The sequence below is a fragment of the Danio rerio genome, chromosome 14 (genome assembly GCF_049306965.1).
Source record: "Danio rerio strain Tuebingen ecotype United States chromosome 14, GRCz12tu, whole genome shotgun sequence".
NCBI lineage: Eukaryota > Metazoa > Chordata > Actinopteri > Cypriniformes > Danionidae > Danio > Danio rerio.
In genome coordinates this window covers 34,609,132-34,624,913 of record NC_133189.1, presented here as the reverse complement: position 1 = coordinate 34,624,913, position 15,782 = coordinate 34,609,132, and the positions used below count along the sequence as shown (strand labels likewise).

General features: G+C 35.6%; 1 protein-coding gene and 1 long non-coding RNA gene across 3 annotated transcripts in view; one reads left to right on the top strand and one right to left on the bottom strand.

Annotated features, from left to right (window-relative positions):
• The window catches only part of mtnr1ab (melatonin receptor 1A b), a 43,480-nt gene extending 31,626 nt beyond the window's left edge, over positions 1-11,854 (top strand). Inside the window, exon 2 of the mRNA XM_021472823.3 lies at positions 7,894-11,854. Within this exon, the coding sequence (XP_021328498.1) occupies positions 7,894-8,762 (869 nt within the window). The 3' untranslated portion in view covers positions 8,763-11,854. The remainder of the gene's footprint in view (positions 1-7,893) is intronic.
• LOC141377537 (uncharacterized) overlaps positions 1-15,782 on the bottom strand; it is a 188,243-nt gene that overhangs the window by 140,261 nt on the left and 32,200 nt on the right. The window contains exon 2 of one of the 2 annotated variants that reach the window (XR_012389800.1): positions 9,584-9,677. The exons of the other annotated variant lie outside the window; for it this stretch is intronic. This is a non-coding gene — a long non-coding RNA (uncharacterized lncRNA). The remainder of the gene's footprint in view (positions 1-9,583; positions 9,678-15,782) is intronic. 2 annotated transcript variants of the gene reach the window in all.

The window sequence follows — 15,782 nt, the reverse complement described above, 5'->3', positions numbered from 1 at the left end:
TTAAGGCTTGATGTTAAAAGTAAATGGCACTATAATTATGTCACCCTGTAAAATGAAACATACTATTGTGCTATTTAAGCTTTATTCTTACTAAATAAGGCTTCACCCAAGAAAAGAAGAAAAAAAAAAGCTTACTATTTGGGTATAATTTAACTCAAAAAGATTGGTCCAAACCTTTTCAAGACTTTTGTTCATCTTCCAGACACAAATGGAGAAAATGTCTAAAAAACCTAAGAGATATTCCATGGAGTTTGAAGGATACAAAAATGTCTCTCAATGGCCCTTGGTCTACTTCAAATCTAAGTTAAACAATGACTTTATAAGATGACAGATTTACAAAACACATTTGACAGACATTCAAATGAGAATCAGTAAATAGAAACAGACCTTATGCTGTATGTTCGGATGCATTGAACATACTGATTGAACTGATTACATTTGAATGTAGTTCTATTCATCTGATGTCTATATGTACAGTACAGCACTTCTCAAAGAGAAAACAAAAACATGACTTCATATTACATCTAGTTTTTGTAGTATTATCATTTAAAATGCTTAAGAATTTTTATTTTTTATCATATAATGCATTAACAGAAAGCATAACAAATTGAGCACTGAGAGCACTAAGTGTGTTTATGGCTTGTTTATAGATCCAGTGAACCCCATGCAGCATTAAAAGAGTGAATGTACTCTGTGAGGAAAAAAAAAAGTAGAATGTTTATGGAGTTTCAGTGACAGCACCATATTAAACTACTATATACAGTATAAATGTTGAATGTGTTGTTTGATTTTGCAAGGGGAAATCTGCTGTCAATTGTCTGATTTCACCAACATATATGGGTTTATTTATACAACACAGGTTATTTGGAAATACATGCTTCAGCCTACATTTTATAAACCACAAAAACATACATCAACATACCTTTGATGCCAGTTTATACATATAAGTAATGCTACAGGGCAGTTTAACAGCAACTTTTGCTTCTTTTTGCCCCAAAACACGTTGATGAGGTCTATGATTTGTAATAAAAACATTCACCTCACCTGGAGTAAGGTATTTCCACATAGACAACTTTTCTAGCATGACCAGTTTGCTCTGTAGCTTTGCACATTGTTGTACTTGAAATTAAGGCTTAATCGAAAAAAAAAAAAATCACAATCTTGATTTGACCCCCCACACGGTCTTAATCCAGCATATCTATGATTCAGACAATTATATTTTCAGGTTCAGGAGAAGCAAAGGCACAAGTCTTCACATTACTTTATATAGGCCTACTTTGCTTAACAACATGGACACATCCAAATGGTGTTAAAAGTGTCATACTGTATTTATAAGGTATAATTTTCTCAGAAATTTTGGTCTTAATGTAATGATGTATTTGCGGCCGTACAATAACACGTGAGCTGACACACTGTTTGTTTACAAAACACACACATGCCTGCAAATGAGGTATACGTTTTTCTCAAAATGATGGCAGCCATGACATAAGCACACTTGGCAATAAAAGTGAAACCGAAAGTGCGAACATCATTTAAATGATCATATCACATTTTAGAGTTACTGTATGATTAAGACAAGCATTTGATATGTTTTTTTTTCTTTCATAGCGAACACAAAGTGTTGTGCATGAAAGTACATGTTTACTGGGTCAGTATAACTACTCTAGTCTATATAATGTTGAATATAATGCATGAGAAAATATAATAATGACTAATGTTTCATTTTTTTTTCCAGTGAAAAAATGGTCTAGTTTGTGTCTCAAACATAATTCAACTTTAGAATTATGAAGAGTTGTATTCTTATGTCATCACTTTACTGTGCATTAATGACCAGAACAAATTTGAAGTCTATTCTCATTCCAAGTCTATACAAAATGTAGCATTTTAACCAACAGTAGACCAAAAGATAGGCTTTATATTATTATTGTTGTTTTACCATGTCTGAGAAATAAAATATAATAATAGGCTACCCAGATTAACTTTTACTTTACATCTACAGAATCGTGTGAAAACCATGATCTTGATTTCAAGCAAAAATAATAATAATAGTAATAAAAATAACTCTCATTTTAGCCAGAATCATGCCGCCAGACTTGAAATTAAGAGTGCTTGGGTTTGAGTTTGGTAAAGCATGGTTCACAAGACAGATAAAAGCTATGCAAAATAAAGGTAATTCTTTGTTTGGGTTTAAGTCAGTGGTTCACTAGGTAATATGTACAACAAGTCCTGCCTTCTCATGGACATGTACAAGACAAATATCTATTACACACAGCAAAACCCCAAGGAATGCAATTCAGATTGGCAAAAATGTAGAAAGTGCCAACTATTGTCTTTTTTATCTGAGATGTGCAACAAAATGTACCCAGACGAACGCAATTTACAATTTGCAGAAATGTATTTCCGAAGAATCTGGGCTGAATCTTTATGTTTAGCATGCATTTTCATCTTCAAAATACTTGTATTCTAGTGCATTCTGTTGTCTTTTGTGAAAACATTTATGTATCATATCATAAGATCAGTATCATTAAATTTTAACCTGAGTGTAAGGGTGCCTTCACACCTAGACTTTTGTTTTGGAACCTGTCTCGTTTGCCCAGTTTGTGCGGTTCCTTTGGCATATGTGAATCCAGCAAATCGGCTTCGTGCCAAATCAATCGCTTCGAGATCGACTGAATGAGGTGGTCTCGGCTCGATTGAAACGAACTCTGGAGCCGATCGATTGTAGTTAGACAGCAATACGATCCGAGCCCAGTTATATCAGAGTGTTTTATAGATATGTAATAGGCATACGGCTATGTGAAGAGAAAATTATGAGTAGGGCGGGAGGTCATTCCAGACATCCCAAGTCTCCCGGAAGTTTCAGGAGTCTCCCGCAAATGCACAGAGACTCCCAGATGCCCATAAACGAGTGATAATCTCCTGGAAATTGTGCGTCTCCCTCCCGGTCCTCATATTCGTCGCGCACCCTTTTCACCCCGCCCCACCGCATCCCTCATCGCTCTTCAGACACATCACGTGCACCTTGTCAAACACCACCAAACCACCACCCTTCCTGACCGCTGAGCGGGACCTCGCAAAATAAACCCCGAAACTCTGACCAATGTGAGGAGAGTTTTTTCACACGTGACTTGTTTTAGCTCTTTTATTCCGTTAAGAAATTTTGCTTTGTGAAAGCAAACCACACCAAGAGCAAAGAGCAACAATGTAACAATTGTAATCTCTGTTTCTGTGAACTGAATCGATTCACTGGTGTGAAAGCCCCCTAACAATACAATTTACACACAGTGCAACTCGTTTCTGTCAAACGTTACAAATGTGTTATTAGATATGTCACCCTGTTTCTAAGACTAATATGTAGCTTCAGATGTAGCTAATAGTTTCATACTATACTTATTGTATGTTAAAAAAAACAGTATAATTAAAAGTCCCTCCATTTGTAATCATACAAAGCATGAACAACTCAAGGGAAGACAAGCTTCAGCTTGTTAAAGTTGCGCACTCAAAATAATGACGTCTCACATGAAGTGAAGTTGACTTTTGCAGAGAGATTTGCTTTCCAATCTATAGAGTCCCTGCTGGGCTCTCCAGATCTCACTTTATATTTTCCTTTTTTCTACTAGTCGTCCTCAATGAAACTTTAAGAACATAACAGTTGAAAAGTGAGAAGCCGTTGAGATGTCACAGGAATAATTCACTGAGTCACTGTTCTGGAACGATCTTCTGCTCTAATGAATCCTCTTAACATTGAGCTAAATTTGCTAAATCATGAATGTATTTATTTTGCAGTGCTTCAGGATTACAAGATTTGCACAATGAGTTCACACAAGTGCATGAGATAAAACGACAAAATGCGAGAGCAGTGTTCCACATCTGACCTACAAGTCCAGTTTTTTTTTTTAAGGAAGAAAGTTAGATTTATTCGGAGTTTTACCTCTCTAAACGAGACAGAATAAAATATGAACAAATAAAATGACAATAGAAAAACATTTCTGGCTGACTTTAAAGTTTTGGAAAAATACTGTTTAATAGTGGTCAAGACAAGCTTTTTAATATTTTTTTTTATTTGGCTTCATTTTGCTTTTAGATGGCTTTTTTTTTTTTGTAAAAAGTTTCCACAAATACATGCTGCAATAGGCATAAATTTTACCTGATTATATACAGTACTATAGCATTTAAAGTAGACTGTATAAATATGCACACTTTCAGATAAAATGACCATGGACAACAATACCAATTTTAAGTGTACATTTTTTTGACAATGATCAGTGGTGGAAAGAGTACTGAAAAGTGATAAGTAAAAGTACCATCTCTTGCCTAAAAATGAAGTGCTTTTTGTATCCGAGCAGATGTTAAGAGCAGATTTGCGGATCCACATGCAGTTTATTAATGAAGGTCGTACAGGTAAGGGTCATAAACAGGAGCAAAACAGCAACATAAGGGTAAGCCAATAATCGTGATCAATAAACCAGTGGAAGGTCAGACTAGGCAGTAATGGGTCAAGACAAGAAACAAGGCAAGAATCAAAACATGGGAAAATCAAACAAGGAAACCGCTTCATAATGCTCAATAGTGAAACAAGACTCTGCCATGTGTGAATGAAGGTGAGGTGTATTTATAGTCCTTGTAATCAGTGTAGATGAGCAGCAGCTGTGTATGTGTGTGAGTGTCTGGATTATTGTCAGCTGCAGTAGGAGTTGATGAAAGCAGGGAGTTCTGGGAGTTGTAGTGCGTTCAGCAGTAATCTCCAATAGAGAAAACCCCACTGGCGATTGCAACAAACTACAGGATCTAATCACCAACGGAGACAACACCACTGGCAATCACAACACAAGTAGAGTAAAAGTATCTGTTGTAAAAATATTTTAAGTAGGAGTAAAAAGTAACCATTTTAAAAGAACTCAAGAGTAGTAAGTATCACGCTGTAAAAAGCTGATGCATTTACATGTAATTTGTGGATGTGTGTAAACGTAACATTCTGTAGTGCATTTAGTTATTACCCAGCAGGCACACAACATCATAAGATGTTAAATTTATGTTAGATTTACATTGTGATGTCAGATGACCAAAATTCATTGACTAGTCTGCGTCTAAAAAGACAACATTATTTAGATGTCTAATAACGATGTCAAATGATGTTGATATTTGGTTGATTTTAGGTTGTGTTATAAAGTGAACAAAATCTAACATCTTAAACCAGTGTCATACTGACGTCAAATACTGACATTTATGCATCAGATATGGCAACCAAAATCCAATATCCGATAGACGTCATAGTGGTAATGTCCACAAAACATCAAACTGTAACATCATTAGATGCTGATATTTGGTTGATTTTAGTTTGAATGTTGGGTTCTGAAGTCAACATGATTTTTTATTTCCAAACCAAACGTAACGTCTCCAAGATGTTGGGTTACATTGTCAATCTGACTTCATGTGCCCGCTAGGTGTTAAAGGCCATTTCAGTCATCATACAGTAAACATCAGTTACTTCTCTTTAATGACATGCATCTAAATGCATCTTCTTGGACATTTTTATTGCTTTCAAACAGTTTGCTGCATTTATAAAGCGCTCATGTCTTGAGGTTATTCATTATGATGCAAATTACTTTCTATGTGTGATTTAACTGGACAGCAATTGCAGGACTGATTTTTCTAATTCCCATAGACAAGAGAAAATAAAGTAGTGGCTGCAGGTTGAAGGAAAGTAATGCAGTAAAAGTACCAATACAGCACTAAATGCACACAAGATAAAGTAAAAGTACACATTTTTTAAAACAACTTAGCAAATTACAATTTCTGAGAAAAATTACTCAATTACAGTAATTTGAGTATTTGTAATTTGTTACTTCACACTATGTCAGTGATATATACTGTTAATCAATGTCAGGCCTATACATCATCTGAAACTGAAGGAATCTGAGGATCTAGAATCTGAGGTTTCAAAACTAAAGCTAAATCGTCTTAAAGCTATCTAAATGAAGTGCTTGGCAATTGCATATTACTAATCAAAAATTTATGTATATAAATTTATAGTTTTTAGAGTTATTTATAGTTTTTACATATTTGATAGTGGTGTAAAGTAACAAATTACAAATACTCTAATTACTCTAATTGAGTGTTTTTCTTTCTTAGGAATTCGTCCCTTTTGAATTATAGTTTTATCTGACATTTTTGTCAAAATTGAGTTGTTAACATATTCTTATTTAATCACAACTTATTTACATTATAGGATTTTAAAGGCTTTTTTATTTAAAAAGGTAATGATTTGCACTCATCAAGTAATTGCTTCGTACTGTTTTTATTTTTACATTCTTCGGGTGATACAAAAACAAAAACGCTTTGGCACAATGCTTTCCTCAGTGTGTGGCAAAGGTACAGTACTAAGCAATTACTTGATGAGTGTGAATCATTACCTTTTTGAACATTAGTATTGACAAGATTAATGCACCAAAAAAGTTTCTTTAAAAACCGTGAGCACGCTGGGCAAATTTCATTACCCTAAGACTTTTTATTGAAACAAAAACAAGTGTTACACACATACTGTTTGCTATGGAATGCAAAAGCTCAATATCTCAAAATCATCCAGAATGCAAATTGAACCTTATAATTCCAAGGGAACAAATTGTAATTTACTAAGTAATTAAAAAAATGTGCACTTTTACTTTCACCTAAGTATATTTTAGTGCTGCATTAGTATTTTTACTCCACTATTTTCCTTTAACCTGCAGTCACTACTTTATTTTTCCTCGTCTATGGGGATTAGCTAAAGTATAAAAAAAAAAAATCAGTCCTATGATCTTGTCCAATCACATCGCACATAGAAAGTAAATCACATCACACTGAAAAACCTTAAGACATGTGCATTTTATAAATGCAGCTAACCATTTGGAAGCATTAAAAGTGTTCAAAAAGTTGCCCAAAATCTTTACACGCATTGACCCAGAGACTGTTTAGAGGCATGTCACTGATGAGAAGATGACGGTTGTCTGCTGCAGGATGACTGTAATGGCCTTAAACCAAAACTAAATGCATGCAAATGCTACAACACTACAATCTTTCACAGTGTAATACTCACCACTTTTGAGTACTTTAAAAAGGCTTTTTTTTACTGATACTTCGGGTAATATTTAGAAAAGAAACTTCTACTCTACTTGCACTACATTTCTTGGCAAGTAATGTTGGTTTTTATACCTTTTTCTGTACTCTTTCCACTGCTGTTTGATACATGATCTTTAACTTTACTTAATAGTATAATGATTTTTGGCATGAAATAATTTAGAATTTTGTATGCCTACTATATGACAATGATCTGTAGGCATTTGCTGTAAGTGTTCAGGATAAAACTCATAAAAAGATTAAAAAAAAATTATAAGATGAAATTAAAATTTTACAATATTACTGTAAACAAGCATCAATGTTTAAAATCTCTGACTCCATTAGCCTTGTTTGATCAGGTAGTGTCTCGAATAACACAAGGCCCAAACATTCTAAAGGGTCTTCAATGCAGAGTGAAGAATCATGTGACAATAACAGATGCAATTCAAATCCTTTAATAGTGAAAGCAGCTGACGGACTTAGGAAAGATATGATTTAATTAGATGCAATAAAGGTCACGCTGCAAAAATATACAACCATCCTGAAAAGGACAGCTATAAAACATTGAAACTTTATTTTAGAAATCAACCAGAATCAATGTGAGATGATAAACATATTTGTAATAAACATTTTAAAGGTCTGCCACAATATTGAATTTGCCCTCGTGCTATTCAGTGACCTAATAAATTGGATTATGGGAATTAATAAAATTGCTTTACTATAAAAAGCATTATTTTACAGTGCCTGCAATTGTTTTATTTGCCTTTTTCTTGTGTTCCCACTGTCATTGTTTTGCAGGGAACATATTTGTGGTGAGTCTGGCCGTAGCTGACCTTGTTGTGGCCATCTATCCTTATCCTCTCGTCCTGGTCTCCATTTTCCACAATGGATGGAATCTGGGATTTGTCCACTGCCAGATCAGTGGATTCCTGATGGGACTGAGCGTGATTGGATCTATATTTAACATCACGGGCATCGCCATCAACCGCTACTGCTACATCTGTCACAGCCTCAAGTATGACAAGCTATACAGTGACAAGAACTCTCTTTGCTACGTCCTTCTTATCTGGATTCTGACCGTGGTTGCAATAGTGCCAAACTTTTACGTGGGCTCCCTGCAGTACGACCCCAGGGTCTACTCATGTACGTTTGCGCAGTCGGCCAGCTCGGCGTACACGATTGCAGTGGTTTTCTTCCATTTCATCCTTCCAATCATGATTGTGACGTACTGCTACTTGCGCATTTGGATCTTGGTGATCCAAGTGAGGAGACGCGTCAAGCCTGAATTCCGGCCTAAGCTTACGCCGCATGACATAAGGAACTTTGTCACCATGTTTGTGGTGTTTGTCCTTTTCGCTGTATGCTGGGCTCCTCTCAATTTCATCGGCCTGGCAGTCGCTATTAACCCAGACCAGGTTGCGCCTCTTATCCCGGAGTGGTTTTTTGTATCCAGTTATTTTATGGCCTATTTCAACAGCTGCCTTAATGCCATAGTCTACGGACTGCTGAACCAGAACTTCAGAAGAGAGTACAAGAAAATTATCATCTCCCTCTGCACTGCGAGGATGTTCTTTCCTGAGAGCTCAAATGACGCTGTAGAACGAATCAAAAGCAAGCCATCCCCTTTAATGACAAACAACAATCAAGTCAAAGTAGATTCGGTATGAAATCACGCAAAAGGACACTGTGAATCCAAAACCAAATCAACATTTTAGCTGCTTCCAGAATGAACTATTTATAAACGATATTTATAATCTGAATACAAGTGTATGTATTTCTTGTACCTGTTGCTTTTACAAGAAGGTGCATTTCAAATGTCTTGCTTCGTCTCAGAGTTTACAAGTTCATAACATTAGGCCTTTTTGTTTTTTATACAGCACAATAGGTCAGAGCATTGTTATATACAGTACAATTTTTTTCAGGACATCATTAATGCTACAAAACCAATGCACATACTGTTGTATATGAAGCTGCCAAGTGAGACGGTTGATAGTTCTTAATCCTCATAAGTGCTTGACCTTGACTACATTTACTCTACATGTGCAAAAATAATGAAATGATTTCTGATCATCAGAGTAAGGACATAATTGCATAATAGGCTGTTTGCATGACAAAAGCCAACCTCTTTACTTTTATATTACAGGCAGTTGATATTATTATAATTATTCATTAAGAAGTGTGTTTTTGTACCAACAAACTGTATTATTATTCAGAAACTGTGCAGCAGAAATGATGAAATTAGCAACAAATTCTCATTGGAAATATGTGCCTCTGCTCATATTTTTGTGAGGCCCAAAAAAACTACTTTGACTGCAGGTTCTATTTAAAACGAATGATACGGGGTGTAACAACAACAATCAGTTTTCTGGTCAATTCACTCAGTAGCTCATTATGCAAGGTGTTGTACTCGTGAGAAAAAGTGCTCGGGTTTGAGTATGGTCAAAATCAAGGTAATAGTATGTGGTTGCAGAGCAATTGTTTTTCTTACATTCACATTTGAAAACACTTTGTTGCGTTTGGGGAAGAGTTTGGGTCAGGTGATCTCTGCCTTCTTGAGGAAGTGTATCAGGAAGTACATGTATCTGAAATGTACAACAAAACGTACCACAAGTAATGTATTTCAGATTAGCAAAAATTTAATCAGTGCCATCTGTAAAATGCAACCAAACATACCCAGAGCAACGTAATTTATGTTGCAAAAAAATGTAGGCTGAGGCATGTATTTGCAATGAGACTGGGCTGGATTTTAGATGTGTTACATCTACATATATGGCGTTGTGATGGACATGTAACTGGTTTTGTTTATGTTGAACTGCACTCTGTGCACTGATGATGTAGCGCAAACACTTTTTGCAATGAGTTATGGTCACAGATTTTTTTTGCCAACTAGGGGTAATAATGTGAAAAAGGTGTTTACCTGCTTTGTTTACAAAATTGTTTACAGAATAATGTAATTATGGTTACTACTATAATGATTTAAATTAGGGGTGGGCTGTATGATCTATATTTAAATAGATAGTTATTTCAGAAAATCAGTAAAAATAAAGAGATGCTGAATAAATTAAAAATCTTCAGAAATTAAAAGGGCTTTTGTCAAACACCCTTTGGCTAAGCTGCTATCAGCTTTTTTTTCGGTTTGTGTGTTTTTGTGAAATGTTCATTTTCAGGTTAATTTGAAGAGTCAGGTTTAAGATTCTTATTCTACATAAAATTTAGCTTCTAAAAATAAATTAAAATCTTCATATTTTTATGATCCCAATTGATGATTTGCTCCTAGATAGAACTAACTTCCCTTTAATTTTTATTAGCGTAACACAGCAGCCCCTGAATAAATTTCTGAAGGGCACTAGGGATCAACGGGAGGCTGTTTGGGAGCGTTTTATAAAGAAGAAGAATTTATTACAGCGAAAACTGAATTATGTATGATTTATGCCACACCAATCAAACCCTTTTTTATAAAATCTGGTCAATTTATGACATAACGCATGCTATTTGTGTATTTGACTTTCATTTTTTTAGTCTAAAGTTTACAGCACCCCATGTGAGTCAGTCATGCTAACGGATGGGCATTAGGACCTGGATGAACAAGTAATTTACCGAGGGATATTATTGTACACAGAATTGTCCTGTATTCACATTCCCATTTCAAAGTCAGTAATGCAAAACTGACTTTAAACTAACTCAGGCAAAAGTTCACCTCAGATTGCGGACCTTATTCAGACTCACAGACACTACATGTGGGTTAGCCACGCCCACTTATTTAAATGTCAATGCACAGAGAATGGGAATCTACGCCACAGTGAGTTCTGTTCTGCTATTGTTGTGGACACGCAAGAAAGCACAATATAAACCAATGGAAATCACCACAGAAAAAGCTGACCATTTTAATACCTTTAGAAAAACATACTAAATACACTCAGAATAAAATTAACAAACATGTAAATAACTTTATGAAAGCTATCTGTGTGTCTGAGAAGCTGAAAACAAACATTCCATAAGATTTCTGTATCCAACACTGAAGTGTAATTAGAGAAGTGGAGCAAAAACGTAGAGGGAGCGGTTAAAAAATGAACTAGTTTATCTGTAAGTATCAACAAACTGCCACAAGAAAACATTTTCATAAATGATTTGCTTTGTTATGTGTACACTTATAGTTTATTGCTAATGAGTGTATTATACAATAAATCAAAAGAGATTAATGGGAATCAATGCCCAGAATGTATTGCACTGTGTCAACTTATTCCCATTCTCTATGCATAATCATACTGCCCAGTCCTATTGAGAATAATCGTATTTGTTTGATAGTACTATTTACACAAAGTAACGTTTAACCACAAAATTGCCAAAATCCCTTATTCAACACAATGACCAACATCATAATGTTGCTGTAATCATCCCTGGAGGAAGATATGGAGAAGACTGCACAGTGAGTTGTCTTGACCGTTTAATAATTCCAAATGTCATGGATTTCATTCAAAATGGATTTGTTTATCACAATTAAAATCAGTATATGCCACATATTTCTATGAGATTAATCATATAAAGTAATTATAATGCAATTTTGGCAATATAGTGATCGCCCTGTATGCACAATACTTTAATCAACCTGATGCAATTATAAGCATAGATCACCCCAAAATTAAAATCTATTCACCATTTAGTCGCTTAAGTGATTTCAAACCTGTATAAGTTTGTTTCTTCTGTAAAACACAAAAGAATGTCAATGGCCACCTTTAAAATATTTGTTTGTGCTCAACAGAAAAAAGAAAGTCATAAAGGCTTGGCACAGAGTAAACATGATTTTTTTTTTTTTTTGAATATCCCTTTAAGCTCATAATCTCAGTAACAATAATCACACTTAAATTTGTAGCTTATGCTGATTTTAATTTGACATAATGAGTAAACATGCATGTAAACACCTTAATTGTGTTATTACCACTCTGACCAAAGCGTCAAAGCTTGATTATGATTAAGCATTTTGTTCTTGCAACTTCATGAATTAACTCTGTGACATTAATATGAACCTTTCCCTTCACTTCGAATCCTTTAATTCTCTCAATACAATATAATCTTCCAACACGCCCATAGAAACGTGTAGCCAGTAACCCAGAGTTCATCATTTGTGTAGAAAAGCTTTGTTCATACAGTGTTATGTAAACATTACTGCAATGACGTCCTTACTCTGATTATTGGGAATAATCACATTATGGGTGTACCTGTTAACATAATCAGTGTCATTTAAAGATCTTTATCATGTTGTTATTTTAGGTTGAATTATTTTCTAATGGTTTTTCTGGAGTGCATGCCAAATAATGTATTTGCAAAGTAATGTACTCGAGTATAGCAACAACATAACCTGGATTTAAACAGTCAGACGGACAGTGTAATACGAACAAAAGTGTATGTCCAATATTGGATGTTAAAAACAAATGAATTTCAGTTCCTTTAACTTATGATTCACAATGTACTGTAAATGTGAGCATGCACTCAAAAGGATTAATTCATCACTGTTTACTTGCTCTAACACACTTCTGTGACTGTTTTGGTTGTAAAATCAAAGTTAGTGGTTTCCAAAACAAAACTGGATTGCATCGCCTGTGTATATATAACAATATATATTTAAATACATATATATATATATATATATATATATATATATATATATATATATATATATATATATATATATATATATATATATATATATATATATATATATATCTTTTTATGTTTTACAGAAGAAAGTCAGTCACACAGGTTTGGGATTACATGAGGGTGAGTAAATGACGACAGAATTTCTGTTAAGGGTGAACTTTCTGTTTAAGAGCTCACCGTAGCATCTGTATAATGTCGGGTACCGACAACACACAGCCTTTTTGTTCTTTGTTATGATAGTCTCTGTGTGAGACTATGCGGTTTGGGCTCCTTAATTCATACCATTTCATGGACAAGAAGCATGTCAGAGTACTTGATTCTTCATGGTGCTGGCTCGGCTGCGATCCACTATGAGATAAAATGATGGATTTTTGTGTCCGAATGCTCATTGCTGTGTATGAATCACCATGACACCGAAATCTGGCTGATATTGTTTAGTCTGAACCCGCCATTATGTGAATATCTTATGAAATGTGAGCAAAATGGTGCGTTCTAAAAATGCTATTTTAGACATTCATGTACCATAACAGGTTCTATGTATCCTAATTCATTTATCCACCAAACTGCATTGCTATACTATTGCAATGAAGTGCATTTAATTACAAGCAATATCTTCTCCATATTCTGGCATGGATCATGTTGTACCTCTATAAATCACATTTATACTGTCATATCAATCTGCAAATGTTCAACACGGTACCTTACTTAGTTTTTTACGATATTAAAGCAACAAAATGGAACATGTCTGATTGTTTCTTCTTGAGTTTTCAATGTTAATAAACTGTGCTGAATAACTTGAGAAGAAAACCAGATGTACAAATGCTTAAATTGCAGACAAGAGGAGAAGGTTTCTGGTATTTTTTACAATAAGGCACCGAGCACTGGAATGGAATTATCCCTATTGGAATTATTATTATTATTAAAATTATTATTATTATTATTATTGTTCTTCTTGTTCTTGTTCTTTAGAATGAATTATGATATTGAGGGTCTAATCATGCTCCAAAACTCATCGAACTTTGCACATGCGCCAGAAGTGGCGAAAATTTACATTTGCTATAGGGTTCAGTACTGGGTGTGTCAAGATGAAGCACCACCTATGCCACCTACATTTCACACATACACACGAAAATTGGCACACACATCAGGCATGCGGATACCTACAAAAAAGTCTCTTGGAGCGAAATCTAAAACTCAACAGGAAGTCAGATATTTTTTACTTTCTCTGTCGAAAAAGTGCAGATTTCGCCATTTCCATTTGCCATTTTGTAATTTATCAAACTCCTCCTAGGTATTTTATCAAATCAACACCTACATCTGTTATTGTCATCAAAAGGCCTTAGCAATGATCTAGAGTTTGCATCGAAGGGTGTGTCCATGCAGCCTCGCAAACTTAGATGTTTTGCCATGAAACAGAAAGATGTTAGAACTCAGGCATACATTGTCTGATCTGCTTCAAAACCCTCACGTTTGATAAGAGTCCTGACCTGAACATGTTTACAAGCCAATATCTAGTTACAATCATAGTGCCACCTATGGCCACAAAAAATTAGACGTTTGACAGTGAAACAAACAACTCCTAGAAATTTTATTAGATAGAATCCAAGTCCCATCAGTCTAATCCAAAAGCCTTTGTGACATTAAATTGCGAAGATCTAGAGTTACGTTGAAGGGCTTGTCCGTGGTGGACTGACAAAGTTTAGTATTTCGCCATGGAGGAAGAAGTACTTATTCAAGTCACACAATGTTGAAAAATTCCTGAAAATGCCTGAATGACTGAAAATTCACGTTCAATGAGATTCCTCTCCTGAAGACATCTACATGGCAATATTTAGTCACAGTCATAGCGCTACCTGCTGACAGAAGGAAGTTTGGCATACTTTTTTTTTATATATATCAGCTTAAATTATTGTTGTCCGCTGTTCCCTGTAATCCTAAAGCCAATAGGAGGTGGTAAGCAGGGTTGCAAGGTCCCTTTCTTCGCTGCTTGCAGCTTTTATTGTCTTTTAATTGATTGAGACATGGATATTCAATAAAATAACTTTAAATAGTGTTTAGTGATGTAGTGATCCTACCAACTTAAAAACAAATGTACTGAAAATGAACTCTATCTGCATTAGAGGTGTGAACCTATACTGGTCTCACAGTTCAGTTCGGTTTGGTTATGATTATCATGCCATCGATTCGGTTCAATTTGATATTCCGGTGCATCACGGTGCATTAACGATGCTTTCCATACACAGTGTTGTATTTTTGGGGTGGCTATAACAAGCTGTCTGTATAAACACACACACACACACATACACATACACACACACACACACACACACAAGGACACACAGCACCACACTGTCTCTCATTCACACACATACACAAACATAGACAGCACCAAACAAACACACACACACACACACACACACACACACACACACACACACACACACACACACACACACACACACACACACACACATACCATGAGCACTTGCTTGCTCGCTCGGGAGTGATATTGTGAGACCGCCCACTCCTGTTAAAATTACACTAGAGTTACGCCCCATTCACAGGTGGCTTAAGCATCAACACTTGTTACCAACCGCTCCCGCACTTTATTCTTAAATTTATTCTTGCGCCGCATATAATCTGGTCGGGTCCCGCGACAATGCACAGGTTCAGCCGCTGGAATGCATACAGCCGAGAGGAAAAGAGAGGGAAGGAAAATCCACGCCAGCAGTTCAGAGAAAAAGTCATGCCAGCAGGTGAAATGGGCCACAGTGAGAGAGAGAGAAATGGTGTTCACTTTCATTCCCTCAATCGCAAAGAAATAGGGGCTTCTGCTGGAAGTGTCAGTGAAAGACTGTCCAGAAATCACACACACGCAGTGAAATTGTGCACAGTTTCTGCGTTTTTAAGTAGTTGGCGCCTGGAGTGTTGTAAATACCCACGCTCACCTCCCTCGCGACAGAGTGCATTATTATTACTGATCCAATACCGAATTATCCGCTTCTGCATCGCAGTGCACCACAGAAACAATT